The sequence below is a fragment of the Labrus bergylta genome, chromosome 7, assembly GCF_963930695.1.
Source record: "Labrus bergylta chromosome 7, fLabBer1.1, whole genome shotgun sequence".
In the NCBI taxonomy this organism is placed as follows: Eukaryota; Metazoa; Chordata; class Actinopteri; order Labriformes; family Labridae; genus Labrus; species Labrus bergylta.
In genome coordinates this window covers 7912900-7930474 of record NC_089201.1, presented here as the reverse complement: position 1 = coordinate 7930474, position 17575 = coordinate 7912900, and the positions used below count along the sequence as shown (strand labels likewise).

Below are 17575 nucleotides of genomic sequence, written 5' to 3'. Positions count from 1 at the left end.
CCATGCTCCTCCATCATTCCTCTGCATTTTGATGCTGGTATTCACAGGTGGCTGATTTTAAAGTTCACTGAGTTCACATCCTTGGGAGCGGAGGGAAATATGGCAGACATCCTGGCATCACAGCTGCTGCTGTTATGGATGATGTAACGCAGTAGTTCTACAATACATGTGACCATACAGTCACAAGGGCGCTGGATGTGTGAACATTTCAGAAGCATGACTGGAGATCTACTTTGGCGTTAATGTAACTTGTTGGTAGCTTTTTAGGTTTCTTTTGTGTTTGTGCCATAATTAATTTCTTTCTCTTACCAGAAGAGAATGTCTGATTGTAAAAAACAAAACAAAAACAACAACAACATTGTAGCCTTAGGTCTTTCAATCCATGTCCGAAACACAGACATGTTTTGTGATATCTTATCATGTATGATAAAATCACCCTAGCGTGAGGGGAGAAAAAAACTGTTGCACAACTATGGGCTCCCGCACAACACTTTGCCACCCACGCCTTTCCTGTTTGTTTACCCTGGAGAGTAAATACGCTGGCTGTCTCCCACTGGGCGACTTGATCTTTCCTTGTTCTCTGGCTAACCCCTGATTGAAATGCTGTGGATATCTATAAAAAAATGTTGATCTGCAAACATTTTATGGATAAAAACAAAAACAACTTATTTTTCATTCCATGTATAAATGGATTAATATCAATAACTTTCTCAGAGCATCAAAAATATGCACACAAAAAAATTCAAGCATTTCTACTTTTTGCCAATGCTGTGAACTTTTGACCCCTAGGTTAGAATTATGAAAAGAAAAAAAGGCTAGAATGTCAATTCAGATATTGCGATTAATTATGCAAAATTGGATTTTACTGAGAAGGTTTAGAGCTGTCTGGCTTGGCTGGAGTTAGATAAGCTCCAAATCCTTGTTTAGTTCCCACTGTCTGGACAAGCCGCTGCATTGAGGAGCGCTGGCGCCAACATGTGGTGGTGGAGGATACTGCACAAACACCTAAAGTGAAAATAGAAAGTGTTTCTTTTGGAATTTCCCATCTACTACTTCCACATTGAAAAAGGATTGAACCATAATGATATGTTCAACTGAAGGTCTTGTGATCGATTATCTTGTGTGTTTATTACATTACTTGTGAGACTTTCTGATGTAATGTTTTATTTTTAGATGACCCCAGGTCAGTGTTGTTCATGTCTGCTATTTTCCCTTCCTACATGCAAAGTGAACAACGTCATATCTTTATTAAAATGAATGCAGTCTCATAAACAGATATTAACAGGGATGTTTCAGGACCCCCCGAGGGAATAATTTTCACTCATATATGGCACTACACATGAAGCCCATCCAAATCTGCTTTTGGAAGGTGTCAGATCAATAAAAAAGCTGTAACTTTGACAACTTGCTGATGAATAGCGATCAGTGCGTACAGCAGAGAGCATGAGGGTGGCCTCCTTCATGTGCTGGGCGAGAGTGAGCATCTGCACGTCCACATTATGATGATGAATGGGGCCACAAGTTAATGAGTCTGACATACTGCACTTATCTATTTCTCTGTGCCACAATGAGTCATTATGCACCGATGGGAAACATCCTCACTCACTAAGAAATGTATCGCACAGTGAAACAGAAAGCAAAATACATGATGCCACAATTTTTTTTTGTAGAAACTTTATACTATAGATATACTTTTATACAAAGACGATACATACTGTTATGGATACAGTTCTTCTTCTTGAAACTGCTAAATTTTTATTTTATTATCAGATTTGTTTTTTTGGTTTTTTTTAAAAACCTTAAAGTGTCTTTTTGTAACACTCTTGTTTTTTTTTTTTTAGCTGGAGGGGCCATGGGAACTGGAGCCCCTGGAGGGTTTGTCATCTCAAATTTTGGAACCAGCTATAGTATGATGATGATTATCATGTCAGATGAAACAGAAATACAACACTCACCAATAGTCTTGACAGTAGACAGCATTAGAGAGGTCGCCTCTATAGGGGGCAATGCAAATAGCTACTTTCCCTAAGTAAGAGGACAGTATGTGAACATATGGGAAGTAGCCTACACATGGAGACCCACTGGCTGAGCAGTCATGTGGAGCGGGCCTGTCCCAGAAATGTGCATGAGACATGTTCATGGAAAGCTTGGAGGTATAGGTGTCTGTCCGATCCGGCTGTGGCTGGTCTTTCACGAGCCAAAAATATAAGATGAGAGGTTTTCCCAAAACCAGGTTAGCCGCTGTCACACGCACAGTGGAAACGATAAGTGGCACAATGTGCGTTAGTCAGTGGCTTACCTGCTTTTAGAGCTCAGACTGACAAACATGAGCAATCTGTGGGATGACACAGACAGAGGCTCTGAAACAGATATAAATCAGACAAAGTCAACATCAAGAGCAGCGATTACATGCTCCACCTCTATTCATATTTCACTACAGCTATTGTGCGAAAATATCGTTTTCAAATGAATCTACACAAATGAAATTATGTAACAAATCGAGTAAATCAACACATATCTAAAAGCCTCTATTGTTCTAACACTGTTTCAAACTGCAGGCCTCCTATAGATTTATAAATTCCAGCTGGTTTCCAGTGCACGATGTATGCATTTTACAAGCGAAATATATTGACATGCTTCATGTTTCAAAAGGTTTTAAAAGTTTTTAAATAATGAATTATTACTCCTCAAAACTGCTCATAAATGTATAGAATAAACGGATGTGGCCTATTCATCCACAACATATAGACGGAATGAAGAATAGTGGTAGATAAAGGGAGCTATACTTACCAGTCACAAGTTTTCTTTTGGACTAATTTTTGAAGAAATAATATTTCATTCTCGCCGATAGGATCCTGCATACGGACTAAATAAACATCCACATTGTTTTTTCTTTAAAAGAAATCACAGTGCATGATTAAAGTTAGGTGTATTTTAAGAACGTAGTGTAGCCAACACCGACGCACAAGTTCAGTTCACTTGCACTACCCCTACCCTGCCCACTCCCCTGCATCTGCAACCCGACCTGGTTATGCAAATCGGAAAGAAAGTGGCATCACAAACAGCCAATGGGAAGCCGTGGCGGAGTTGAAAGACCTGCCCATAAAAGAACACAGACAAATACAGATCTCCGAGAGGCTGGTTTAACGAGGGCAGCAGGTTCAGCTGACTTGAAGAGTTGTAGTTGGGGTGCGGCGCGTTCAGTTTTGCACGTCGTACATTAGGAATGAACCATTATCGTGTTAACAGTTTCCTGTCCTGGAAGATTATTTATGCAAACACGAGTGCGGCGCAGGTTTCTTTACCCATAAATAGACGCAATGTGATGCGACAGCTGCTATAGGAGGCGTGATGGAGAGGGGAAATGAGGTTTGACAAAGGACGCCCCTACCCCTACAGTGTAAAGTGGTTGAACTCGGCTTACTTGTGTACAGTGTTGCCATGAGCAGAGTGTGGCTGTGCACGTACTAAGGATGCAGCATGACAGTCTGATCTGATGATGACGAGGAGGAGGAGGAGGAGGAAGAGGAGGGTGATGATCACTCAATTATTTAAGGAATGAGAGTTTGTAACAACCTTACATCATAGCAATTTTAAGGTACAATTTAAATTTAAATTACAGCAATATTTAAATATCAACATCACATGGACAAAGCTCAAAGTTCAATACAGAGCATTAATTGTGGCCTACAAATAAACAACTTATTAAAAATAAAACAAAATGACAATATAGTTGTGACAATGTTATTAACAAAATAGTGAAGTTATTCTGTGACAAACCAATCTTTTTTTTTTAGAGACATGAAAATCACAACACCCCCCCCCCCCCCCCCCCCCCCCACTCTCTCTTCATTTTGGAACATGATGTTCTCTCTCTTTTCTCTGTGATTTTAACAAACCCTTTTTTAGTGTAGGTGGGTCAGTAATTTGTATTTCCCTCTAACCATTTTTTGACAGCCAAAGCCCTGTCTGGCTCACTCACAGCCAGGATACACATAACCCCATGACATAAAAGTAGCAAATCTGGATTACAATGTATTATGTAACAACTGATTTTATCAAATGAAAGCTACCACATGGGGGCGACAGTCAGTCTAGACTGCTGTAACCTCACTGCTCCAGGCTTGGTATGTCCTGGCCGCTCAGGAAATACCTGCACTCCTATACAGTGGTATAAGTTCCTTTACTATAGACCTTTAGCTAAACATGTGGAGCTACGAATCAGTTGTTAGTAAATACCTGTTAATCCAAAATGCAATTAAGTTAACACTTTATCTACAGCATGCTGCAAATAAAGCAGAATGATGTTAGTCATATGTAAGTTACTAGTTTAATATAGCCTACCTACAGAGGAAGAAAAACAGACTTTAGAGAAAGCAGGGCCAAAGTTTGAGAAGTTTAGTGTAGAAAAAGAAAACATCGTTGGCTAGTCGGCTCACCTCTTTAGTTTGTGTTGTTGTGGGGTAGAGTCTGGAAGTGGAAATGTGTAGCATAATGACCTCTTTAGAAACCTAGTGAGTACAGTTTTAGCCTCAATGAGCCATTGTATATTGCTTCTCTCAATTCTGAAATGTCTGTAAACTAATAGATGAAGATCAATAGAAAACAATAAGTTTGCCCTTTTCTCGTGGAAGTTGGGACATTCATTGTAAGATTTGGATGAGAACAAGTTGAGAAATTGATCCTCATTTTTAGTCAGAACTACAGTGTAGCTCATAACAGGCTTAATGGGGAGTATTTTACATACATATTAGCCTTATAAAACACAATAATACAGCCTACACATAGGCCTAGGCTATATATTTTTTTCTATTTTTTTCTTCTGCTTAAATAAAAAAAACACTTTGTAAACCTTTGGTTTAAAGGTGCTAAAGCCTATAAATAAAGTTATTATCATTATATTATTATGAGCTTGATTTCCTAATTGTTGCCATTTTTGGATGATATTTAGCCTATTTATTTATTTGCCTTCTATGTTTTGTTTCCTTGACAAAGATTTCAATTATAAGGAAAATGAAAAGCTGGAACTCCCTATCATTTATAAAAATAATCAACCACAGGCAAAACACCTCACCTTAATATTTTTGTTACAGGCAGTAAATGAACCTATACTTAACCACTTAATAGGCTACTTGCCCATATTAATTGTAGTTAATGTATTTGTGATTTTCAGATGAACTGAACTTGTCTAATTCGATTTCTAGCTAGATCTGGGAACAAGGGCGATCAAGATGTAATTTATAAAACCCTGTGTGTGTGTGTGTGTGTGTGTGTGTGTGTGTGTGTGTGTGTGTGTGTGTGTGTGTGTGTGTGTGTGTGTGTGTGTGTTGCACTTACTGAACTATGTATTGTAGTTCGTAGACTAAAAAGGGTACTGTCTCTTTAAAAGTCACGATCGTTTGAGCACACTCGGCCATTTCCGTCGATAGCAGCCGGTGGTGTCACTCAACAACTGTGGAGACTTCATATTACTCTTACTTACCAATACCTCGTATTACTTAATAGGGTATGTCTAATTAGTTGATTTTGCCACTCAATCTGAAATAGGATATTTTAGTTAAGGGGGCTAAATGGTAGTATTGTAAGCCCCACACACTGAGTGTTTGTAGGACACTACGGAGGAGCTTGTAGCGGACGTTCGCTAAATGTTGCTATTCTGGGGTTAGCTAACACGCTCTACTAGCTAGCGCCATTTGTTCAGTAAGAACAGCGTGACATGCTTGTCCTGGGTACTTGTCAGTGCATATTTATCCATGTTTTCTCTTCTCCATGAATGCAACATGTATTTTGTTTACAAAGCATGGTGGGAACATTATGCTCTCGACTTTGTTTCTTTGTTTACAAATGTAGCATTAGCATCGTCTGCAGGCTGCTGCTGACTGGCTAGGTTACCCCTTCGTGCCTGTCAGTGAATGAGAATACTAGAAAGTCGTATTATTTAGTTATTTCCTGTTACATTGCCATTCGTGGGTAGCAGAAAGACCTCGCTTTTCTTAATTTGACGTTTCACTGTTGCTACATCCAATAGACCAGGAGCCCATGCTTTCTGCTCAAAGACTTGCAGGTCCTTAAAGTTAGTTGAAAATAGTTTTCCTTATAAACATGAGTGCATTGGCTGACTTTGATATTGTAAATACACCACATTTTTAACAAGATATTAACACACCTTGTTTTTTTGTAATTTGACTTTTATCAACTCAAGCCTGTTTAATTCAGATCATGTGTTATTTCATTGCTATCTGCCATTGTAGTCTATCTCCTTAGGTTTACTTGATAGAAGAGCTGTCAGGAAAACAATTCAGCAGTCGCTCTGATGGTCAGCCATGGATGAAGATGACAGCCAAGATGAGCTGATCAACCGAAGTACATCCCACAACAAAGGAAAAAGGGCTGCTTTGTGGGCCATCTCAGGTAGAGGGATTAAATTGTTGTATATTGTAAGCAGATCAACGAACAAGCACTTTTTCAAAACCGTAACATGTTTTCTTAAGAAGTTAACCTGGAATTGGTCTTGAAAGCATTAAAACGTCATGCATTGTGTGTATTTTGACATTGTTTTGCCTCCCAGATGACTCAGAGGACAATGAAGCGGAGTCTGATGAGGGAGAATCTGACAGTGGAGAGGAAGAAGAAGAGGAGGATAATCTAGATGGAGAGGACGATGAAGAAGAGGAGGAGGACGAAGAGGAAGAGGGTAAGAGTGACTTAATGTGCAACATATTTTTTTGTCAAAGATGGTAGTGGGCGCATGCCTTTTGTTTTGGCCAGATTTTTCCTTTTTTTCTGATAAAGGTTCATGTATTTCCAAATTTTATTCTGTTTTTATTTAAGCCACATAATTTTAGAGTTTTTACACCTTAACCAAACTTGGTTTTCCTGTAGAGTTGAGACAGGAAAAATAAGCTACCATTGCACTCAACTATGGTGTGACAAGATTTTAAAATGCTTGACTTTGTATTACTTTAACATGTTCTATTATTGTAGTATATGTAGAACATAAACAATACATTTTTACCTACTTTTATCAGATGATGAAGAGGAGGAAAATGCTAAGGCTGAGGGTGGAGCTTTCGGGGGAACCTCTGCAGACCTTGCAGAGATGAGCTCCGATGAGGACGCAGATAAGTGTCCCATCTGCCTTAACTCCTTCAGCAGCCAGCCTGTTGCCACACCAGAGGACTGTGAGCATTACTTCTGCCTCGACTGCATCCTTGAGTGGGCCAAGGTGGGTCTGACTTCATCACAGAAAACACTTCATCAGCTGTTTTCTTTTTAAAATTATTATCAGTATAAGTCTGTGCCTTGAAAATGCATCTGGGGGCGCGCTGGTGGCGCAATGGTTAGAGCGCGCGTCCCATGTGTTGAGACTCTCGTCTCGAGCGGCAGGCCCGGGTTCGCTTCCACCCGTGGCCCCTTTCCGCATGTCATTCCTCGCTCTCTCTCCCTGCTTTCCGACTCTATCCACTGTCCTCTCTCTGCATTAAAGGCACGAAAAGCCCAAAATAAAATCTAGAAAATGCATCTGGTGTTTTGGAACTTGAGTAGCTAATTTCCACTGTTTTTTTTTTTTTTCACCTTTCAGAATGCAAACTCTTGTCCTGTAGACCGTATTGCCTTCAACAGCATCTACCTAAGAAAATGTTTTGGAGGCAAAGTGAAGAAAGTGGTAGGGGTTTTCACTCTTTGTTAGCACAACTTCTGGTACACTTATTAGCTCAGTTTACTTGATATGCACAAGTGATGTTTATGACCTATGTCTGATGTCGTTTTTGTGTTGATGGCTACAACAAGATCACCGTACAAAAGCCTGTGAAGGAAGGTCAGGAGGAAATCATAGATGTGGACCTGGAGCAGACCAACTGTGAGGTGTGTGGGAGCAGCGACAGAGAAGACCGCCTCTTGCTTTGTGACGGCTGCGATGCTGGGTGAGATTAATTCATATATCACTCAACTAGATAGCCCATTTATTAGTGTTAAAGTCAGTCTGAAAAGCTGTGATATCTCTTATCAACAGATCAAGAGATTTATGAAGTCTGTTTGTTTCATAGGTATCACATGGAGTGTCTCACGCCACCTCTTGACTCCGTTCCTGTAGAGGAATGGTTCTGTCCTGAGTGTGTAGCCAACAACCGCAACTCAAGTAAGTCCTTAAAGTTATTTGCCTTCATATAAAACATCTATTAAAAGCCACCCTTTCTTTTAAAAAAAAAAAAAAAAAAAACTTTATTTATAGCTGTTTTTTACAATACAGAGAAGAATAAACTATTTTTACCCACTCTATAAAGTTCCCTCCGAACCCGAATCGTTTTAATGTCTCAATCATATAAGGCCATTCAATCTGATCAAATGCCTTTTGGGCGTCAAGGGATATGATAGCAGCTTGTGTATCCTATGATGGTGTGGGGCTTGGCTCCCGTCAGGGGTCGCGGTTGCAGGGTCCGGTGCGCCCCGTCAATTATCACCGATGATTGGAAGTTGTCTTCTCCGAGAAGTTTCAGGATAAGGGCCTCGACGAACTCAGTTGGTTTACCTCCGTCTTCTTGTTCAGGTATGCCGATTATCTTAATGTTGTTGCGAAGCGACCTGCCCTCGAGGTCATCCACCTTGAGCTTGAGTGCGTTGTTTTCATCCTTGAGGCTGGAAAATGCCTTTTCTAAACTGCTTATGAGGCTATCCTGCTCGGACATCTGCTCCTCAATAGATTCCACCTTCTCTAGCATTTCGGCTTGGCAGCTTTGTACCGCCTGAAGAGTCTGTTCCAGCTTATCTAACCTGTCGTTAATATGTTTCAGGATCTTATCCGAGACTTTCTCCCATATCAGCGGCAAATCATCGCGGTCCTCGCTGGAGACACCGCTAGCTTTAGCTGTAGCAGGTCGGCGTGAATCGACGTTTTCCGGCTTCTTAGGCATATCGACGCAAGAAAAAAAGTATACAAGTTGAACCTCAATGTATCAGGGAAGTTCCTGAGGCTTTTAAAAGTTAAATAGACAAATATAGATTTTACAACTTGGCATGGAGGAGCTTCTGGAAACACGCCACCCCTTCCTCTAGTTATTAAAGAATTGTTTAGGCTAAAGCCGTATGTTTTAATCTTCCTGACTCAGGGGGCACAGCTGAAGAACTCAGTGAAACAGAGAGCCTTCCATCTTCCGCCGTTCCTACCACTAGTCGCTCCCAGTCCCGCGCTCCGGGTCCAACCAGAGCTATCGCACGGACACAGCAGAGTGAGAGAGTCCGAGCTAATGTCAACCGACATCGCATCACACAGGCACGCACATCGCAGGTTTGGCATGAGGCGTGATGCTTCAGTCTTGGCTTATTATCAAACTCACTTTAACAACATATGTGCCAGGCTCAAATTTGTAGAAAAGTGTTATTGTTCTCCATAATTTGCAATTGTTTTAATGAACTAATAATTAACACTGTCACATTTGTGATATTGAGTTGTGTAATGGGTTAAAACACCTCCGTGTGACTGACTGCACAGACTACCGCATGTGTTTATCATTGTTCTTTTATCTGATTCTTGATTGAGATGTTTGTGTTTTGGAGCAATGCATGTGGTTGAGAGTACTGTTTGGACTTGAGACAAATAATGTTTTTAAAGCAGCCATTGGAGTAATGATTTTCTCTTATTAGCTGGCTCCCACATATATGATGCAGTCCACTTGGCTTGATGATACTATTAATGCTGTGGTGGCCGGGCTCAATACAGCTGTTTATATAAGGAACTTCGCACCTCGCATCCCATCCAGCCGCCGGCGCAAGACTGGTGAGCACACTCACACAAATACATGAACAAGTATTGTTTGTAGCATGGGTTAGTGTAATCACAGAACAAACATAAACATGTTTAGTAGAAGAAGAAAAAAAAACAGAGCCTTGAAGTCAAATTAGTTAATGTGATAATTTATGGTCAATTGAACAGTTAGGCGCAGAAGGACCAAGAAGACATCTTCCGCTAAGGGTAGAACAGGAAAAGCAGGAAGTACAGGAGTCAAGAGGAGGAGACGAAGAGTGAGAAGGACTAAATCCAGAAGAAAGCTGGTGAGTTCATGTTTAACATCAAACTTACAATTTACGTGATTTGGTTTTAAACTGCACACTGAACGTGTCTAACACTAAATGTTAACAAATGAATCATACGATATTTTTTCTCGTGCTAGGCGTTGAAAAAGTCAGCCAATGCTCGAAGTCGTATTGCTAATAATCTGGGAATTGTAAAGGACAAGAAAAGCTCTTCGCTGCCTACAGTGTACCGTCCATCAGAGCACACGCTCAGCAACATGCGTGCTGACATAGGTGCTGCATCCCTCTCTATCTACGGAGATCCATTTGACCTGGATCCATTTACGGATCGGTGAGAAGACCATTTCACAAACTATGAATATTCATTGAAGTTTCTGATATTTTTAACGGTTAATATGAATAGAGGTAGATACTATGGGCCACCCATGTCATGGTCCAGGGGTGCTGACTCCTTGATCCAGTATGCACCACACATGGAGGTTTAGTTTTTGGTGGTCAAACAATCACTACCAATTTAAACGTTTGAATATTTTATATAGTTCATGTTTATTTTCCTGTTTATATCAATCTATATACTCATAAGTGTATAGTACATGTGTGGATAATGTTTATTTTTGCATGGATCTTTGCATTGACAGTGTTAATTATTAACTAAATTGGATTTATGGTATTGCTTTGACCCAGTGAGGAGGAAGAGCAGCAGCACGGCCATGTGACATCACTGTTAGAGGCCAAAAGACGAGGGATCTCTCGCTCTGCTCTTCGATCCCACCAGCCTGTAGCTCGTCCAGTCACTGGAAGCCTTTCTCGGTAAGCATCAACATTTTTTCATGCAGGATTATTTCTTTTCCATGTTAAACCTACCATACGCCTTTTGATTCTGTTTAACAATCCTAAAGGGACCAAGCATTTACTGCGGCATGCCTGAGAATGGCATGAACAATGTTGTCACTTCTGTTTATAATAACATAAATGGGCTGGAAATATAGTTGTATTTAGGTTTCTACATATTAGGGATTTATTTTCATTTCAGTAAAAATACATTTAAAAGCTTAATTTGCATGAATGTAAATATAAAATGTTGCTATTACACCTGAAATCCAGACGTCTGCAAACACTTGAGCTAATAACTACAGTGGAAGAGCTAATTAAAAATCTACTATTAATTTAAAATCACCTAAAAACACTGCACATGTGCACCATGTCACACATCATATCTAAGTTTTATTTGTCACATCTTATTATAGTGAGGCTTCTTAGTTGTCTCTTTTTTCATAGAGATGAAAACCAGGTAGATGATTACTCAAGAAATATTGTTTATCTAATGAAACGTTTGCTTTGCTATCCGAGGAGGGCTATAGAAGTCCCCCAATCAGGAGGTGTTGTGGAGGCGGCTCCCGTGCCTGACCTGCTGGGCAGCATTCTCACAGGACAGAGCATGCTCCTGATGGACAGCTCTGATGTTGTTATTAACCGAGATGGTTCCCTTAAATCTGCAAAGCCAAGTAAGTGTGTGTTGTGTGTTTCATCAATTAGATTTGATGACATGTTTTGTTAAAGCAGAGTACAACTGCTTTCTGACACAACTTCAGCAACTACCAAGGAGCATGGAGAGTAAAAAGCCTGAAGAGGTCAAAAAGCTCCAGCAACACTTGTAGTATGAAGATCAACTTTGAAGAATAACTTTTTTATCCCACCGTTTTAATAACTTTTTTGTGTGTGTTACAGTGATACCCTCTGCATCAAAGCCAGGTTGCAGCTCAGGTGACGCCAGCCCCCACATCAATCCAGTGATGTCACCCAACCAAGGAGATGCATGTCCGCTGCTCCACAACAACGGAGACCTACCAGGATCTTCACATAACCCCACAAGCAGACCTTTCTCCCAGAGCTCCTCTCGCTTACCCCACAACATGCCCCCCTCAGCTAGCCGCATCCAGCCCTCTCCCCATTCTGATTTACCACCCCGAGGTCATCCCAGTTTGCAGCCACCTCGACCAATCAAACCAACCCATTCTACTGATCATCGAGGAACAAATAGAGTAATAGACTCCACCCACCCCACCTTAGACTCCAGCTCCAAGAACAACCAGCCTAAAAAAACACCTATAAAGCCTATGTGGGTAGATGTCTCAGTTCTTCCTAGGATACCAAAAATAAAAAAGGAGAGCAGTGATGCCATATATTGCGGAACTAGTCCAGATGCTGGCAGTGGCAGTGATAAAAGTAGTAGTAGTAGGGAAAGTATTAGTAACTCTACTCCCAGCCGTAATGTTTATGGCATGCCAGATACGGCCATAAACAGCCTGGCTGGGGACAAGGGAAGGCAGCAAAGTGTAGACCAGCAAAAGGGCAGAGCTGAAGGTCGACAGAGACCTGACGGAGCATCCTCATCATCTGCCTTCTCAAACTCATTCTCCTCTTCCTCCTCCTCCTCCACTGGGTTTCCTTCCAGCCAGTCACATTATTCATCCTCTTCAGCAGCTTCGTCATCCGTGAGTTTCCGCATTAACTCCAGCGGGAACTCCTGGCAGTCAAGGCGGCTCAGCGTGCCGTCATCCTCTTCTTCTGCTGGAGGTGGCACGCAGGAACATAGGAGCAAAAAGGAAGATGACGTGAGGAAGAAACAGCTGCACAGGGATAAAGAGATGCTCCTGGCAACGCGGACACAGGTTAAAAAGGAACAAGACAGCGATACTATCTATGATCCGTTTGATCCCACGTTGTCAGACTCGAGCAGCTCAGACGATGAAGCTGAGCGCTCCCAAAGCACCTCACGTGAGGTGAAAGCTCCTCGTTTAGGAAACAGGAAGAATTTAGTGCAAAACAAGCAGGACCTAGTTCATGTGAAAACTGAAACACAGGAGATTGAGGTCTCTCCAGAAGAACCAAGGGGATCCAGAGCTCAGGAAAACACATCACAGGAGGTCAGATGCTCAGAGGTATTTGTAAAGACTGAAAAAGAATCAGGATTATTAGACCCTGAGCCTGAAACACTAACATTTCCTGACACTAATTTTAAGAAAGAGCCAGGGTTAGATGGGGAAGAAATGACCGGACATAGAGTAAACAGTACATGTTCAGCGATAGCAGGCAACCCTCCACCTGTTCATCACAGCGTTGTTCATATAAAGACCGAGAGAGTGACTGCAGAAGTGAACGAGGTGAGAGTTGAAAGGTCACACAATGCAGCCCCCAACTCTGAGAACAATGCCCCCGCATCCAGCTCTGCTCCCATCAAGAAGAAACTAAAGGCAGAAGTCAAAACAGAGTCAGAGTCCCCATCAAGAGATTTGGACCATAAGAAGAAAACCTCTCATGCATCAAAGGAGAGGCGCTCTAGCAGTTCAGACACAGAGAGAGGCAGGAGAGGAGACCATCACACGTCGAGCACAGGAGGCCAGCATAAGGAAAAAGAGAAGAACAAGGACAGAAGTTCCAGGCGATCCAGGTCCAGAGAGAGGAGGAAGGCATGCTCAACCTCAGAAAGCTCTCAGTCCAACTCCCCTGACAGGAACCGCATAAAGAGACAACGGTCTCGGTCACGATCAAAAGACAGGAGGCGATCCAGGTAAATATGCGATTCTCGGTTCCAATTTCCTGGTGTCATACATAACCATCTTCATTGACACTTTGATTCCTAAAAATGTTTCTTTAATTGAGGCTTTTTTTCTATCATCTCTGATTTCAGGTCCGGCTCCAGCTCTAGCAGCAGAGAGCATTCAAGGAGAAAAAAACATAAACAAAGAAGCAACGAGAGAACTGATGGCAGAGAGAGAGAACCTGAGAAAAGAAGACCGCCTAAAGACAAGAGACATGCTCGATCTCGCTCGAAATCTCTCTCTAGATCACGTTCCAGATCGAGATCAAAGGACCGTAAACGTGGTCGTTCTCGCTCAAAATCACGGTCCAAGTCACGGTCGAGATCCAGATCCAAGGAAAGGAGAAAAGACCACACTCGACCTCAACAGTCGTCGCTCCCCTCTAAAGACAAGCAAGAGTCGAGGTCCAAAGACAAGAGGAGACGAATGTCTAGGTCCAGCTCCAGAGAGAGAAGACAAGACAAAGGCTCATCATCCAAGAGTTCACAGACAACGTCTGGGTCGAGTGCTTCATCCTCTAAAGACACAAAACCATTAAAGAAAAAGGAGAAGGATATCTCTGGAAACTCCCTCAAGGTGGAGAAAGCTACTTCTGTGAAAAAAGAGGACACTCCTATCTGCACTGCTGTCTCTGAAGTGACAAAGCAAGGCAAAGACCTCAAAACAGAGAGCCAGGCTACAACAGCAGAAACGTTTAAGGAGTTTAAAGTTGGAAAAGAAATTAAGAAAGAAAAACAACCATGTCTGGATATGTTTGAAGATACTCCTATTATTAAACCAATTAAAGAAGAAGTAACTGACACCCTTGTTTGGGAAGGAACACATGAGGAAGGGAACAAAGAAGAACCAGTTAAGACTGAGAGATGTGAAATGCTAATAATTAAATCTGAGCCAAGCTCCCCAGAATTATGCGCCTTACCCTCTGTCACCTCGTTGTCTTCACTCACAGCACCTGTGAAATCTGACAGCCTTCAGGATTCAGTCCCTCAGTCTCACCACAAGGCTTCTGCTGATCAACCAAACACTGTCGAGTCGACGCTCTCCGTGAAGCAGCAAGTCCTGCAACCCTCCGACTCAGATGATGATTTTAATGTGGATGTGATGCTCGACAACCTGGACTATGTAAAGTCAGAGCCCACCGGGGGAAGCGGTGCAACCATCAAACAGGAGAAGGACACAGAGGGGGGAAAGAATGAAGGAGAGCAGGTGTCGTCTTTACTAGGAGCTAAATCAAAGACTCATGTGAAGAGGGTTACGTGGAATATACAGGAGCCTGAGGGGCCGCAGCCAGAGAAATCGTCAAGCAGTAAGTGTTGCTACTACTTTTTTTTACCTCATAGGTTTCACTTTGCGGCTCAGATAACTTGATAACTTCCTGCTAACTGATCCGGCTAACCTTAAAAGTGATGTAAATAATTTTTATATAGAAAGGGACCATTACCCAGTGTGTTTTGTATCTGTCTCAAAATTAAAAAAGTTCATTTTTCTTTTCTCACAGAACTGGCTCTTTATAAACTGAGGCTGAAGCAGGAAGGACTTCGCAGACCTTCCTCGACGTCCCAATCAACCAGTCAGGTAGGAGAGCGTTCCTTGTCACTTGAGATTTAACCTTTGTTACTTTTAGAAATGTGTCTAAAATGTCATGTGACAAAAAGGCCAGAGGGTGGCAGTGTTTATCTAAAAGAAGCACACGTGTTTGACTCAGTAGAATCACATGGTTAAAACGAAAACTGATACTGGAGCATTTTCAGGTGAATCGAAACTAAAAGCCATTCTGGGGAAATAAAAGTTGTTGACTCCACATTTAATGTCAAAATATTTTCATAGATGATTCCTTATCTTATTGCTGAAGGTTATAAAATATGCAAGTCTCCATAGGTTACAAAACTAATTTAAAGTTACAAGAATTATAACAAAATACAATTATATACAAAAATGTATATTTTATTTCTAGAGGATTCTTTTAGAGTTGTCATGATGTCATCCATTTATACGCTCCTTTGACTTTCTAAGGATATCACTGGAACTGCGAGTGACGCCTCCAGAAAGGGTTCTCGCTCCTCTAGATCTGATGCTGCAAAACCAGAGGGGTTACCAACCACTGGACAACTAGAGTCAGAGGAAGGGGATACGTTGAACAAAGACAAGGTAAATATCACTTTTGGATGTTTGGAATCAATAAGTATTATGTCATAAAGGACGTTCTTTCTTACCACTGTAACTTCGTTAAATGTTGCTTTGTGCTGTGCTGATGGATTAAAGGTTGGGTCTTTGTAATATAGCATATACCTGCTTTTGGTGAAGTGTCTCAAGGTAAAATTTGTTATGAATTGGCGCTATACAAAAGACTGATTGATTTATCATTGGTTATGAAAACATTTTGTACTGCTCCATCTTCTTCAAGAGTACTTTTGACATTTAATTCTAATCTACCAGCAGTACTACCTGAAGAAGCTTCACATGCAGGAGAGAGCTATAGAGGAGGTGAAGCTAGCCATTAAACCTTTCTACCAGAGGAGAGACATCAACAAGGAGGAATACAAAGAGATTCTGCGCAAAGCCGTCCAGAAGGTGGGCTATAGATTTTGTTATCATACTAAAAAGATATGTCAACCAACAACTTTCTAAAATTGTTTATTTTTTTGAGAGATACTTTCAGATCATCTCTTCCATTAGTTTTTTTGAGAAATGATTTGTGATCATTTTGTGTTCCTGGTCATCAGGTGTGCCACAGCAAGAGCGGAGAGATCAACCCAGTCAAGGTGGGAAATCTAGTCAAGGCATATGTGGACAAATACAAGCATGCCAGAAAACACAAGAGAGGAGAGGACACAGGGAGGGAACAGGAGGCTCAGACTGAGGGCATGAAAACCTCTGACAGCCCCTGAAAGAGAGAGGTTTGAACTACAAGCAGGACAGCCACACATGAACAACACTCATTCATATATTTAGGTATGTTTTCCAACTGAAATAACTAAGATTTGCTCACCGCTTCAAGATGGAATACTTTCTGAATGTTAATATTTTCATCTCGGCTAAATCTTGAGAACAAGTTCTTTATGCTGAATCACTGAACAGCAATGTCTCGAGACATTCGTCTCGAGATTTTTGTGTAGTGCAGCTCATACAAACCAGTAGGAGACTTTGAGGTTTTGCCTAAAAGAGGCAACTCTGAGACTCTTCCATGGAGCTGGAAATCAGGTAGCTTTCTCCACATTTGTTTTTCTATGACTGTCTTTGTTTTGTGGGAGGGAGGGAGGGGGGAGGGGGTATTTATCAGTGTCATGGTTGAGAAGTGGTGTAAGTATGCAGAGTATGCATATTTGAGGCAAAAGACACAGTTATGCAATTTTGTAGAAAATCCGAGTAATACAGAAACAATTTTAGAGTTGGTTGTAAATACTAGATTTGATATCCTCTCTTATGTTCCTCTCTTGTGCTGCCTGTTGCGATTAGCTGGTTATATAAATGGAAACTCCAGTAGAATAGATGTATGTTATATAAATGAAAGCCTCTGTGATCTGTCTCCTACATTTCTAATCTCCATGTCTAATGAGCCAAACGTAGTCCAATCACTTTTTCTTAAAAAAACAGCCTCTTCTGTTCAAAAAAACGTATTCTTAAGTTCTCATTAGTGAAGCTTTTTTTTTGACCCATGACTGAAGTGTATGAAACAAGTTTTAAAGAACAAGGAAATATTTTGTTTTTGTGCCAAACGCATCAAAATAATATGAATAAAAAGAGGCATCATTTCTCTGAGGAAGTGAGATGTCATTTTTATTTAAGGGCATTCTGTTTTCAAACAATCAAGACCACCATGCCATGATGGAGTATTTAGATTTTAGTGTACTGCAGACTTTATGTCTTAATGGTTTAGTTGCACAACCTCTTATTTTGAAAAACTGTTCATGTCTAGATTTAGCCACTTTCAAACCTGGTGC

General features: G+C 41.2%; 1 protein-coding gene and 1 long non-coding RNA gene across 5 annotated transcripts; one reads left to right on the top strand and one right to left on the bottom strand.

Moving 5' to 3' along the window:
* Positions 1-1771: 1771 nt before the first annotated feature.
* Positions 1772-3627, bottom strand: LOC136179676 (uncharacterized). Its single transcript, XR_010666635.1, has 2 exons — positions 2791-3627; positions 1772-2360 (listed from the first exon to the last, which is right to left on the bottom strand). It is a non-coding gene; the product is annotated as an uncharacterized lncRNA (long non-coding RNA).
* Positions 3628-5402: 1775 nt separating this feature from the next.
* phrf1 (PHD and ring finger domains 1) lies at positions 5403-17393 on the top strand. 4 transcript variants are annotated; one of them, XM_065956653.1, is made up of 19 exons: positions 5403-5506; positions 6252-6411; positions 6569-6694; positions 7029-7225; positions 7583-7666; positions 7792-7925; positions 8049-8140; positions 9108-9271; positions 9643-9775; positions 9932-10050; positions 10170-10363; positions 10717-10842; positions 11383-11537; positions 11761-13603; positions 13724-14940; positions 15133-15209; positions 15648-15782; positions 16071-16205; positions 16358-17393. In XM_065956653.1, the coding sequence occupies exons 2-19, from the start codon at positions 6324-6326 to the stop codon at positions 16520-16522; spliced, it is 5184 nt and encodes a 1727-aa protein (XP_065812725.1). In that variant the 5' UTR covers positions 5403-5506; positions 6252-6323; the 3' UTR covers positions 16523-17393. The 4 variants fall into 4 exon arrangements, with proteins under 4 accessions (XP_065812725.1, XP_065812724.1, XP_065812723.1 ...); XM_065956652.1 differs by having other exon boundaries at positions 9108-9286; positions 16074-16205; XM_065956651.1 differs by having other exon boundaries at positions 9108-9286.
* The last annotated feature ends 182 nt before the right edge of the window (positions 17394-17575 follow it).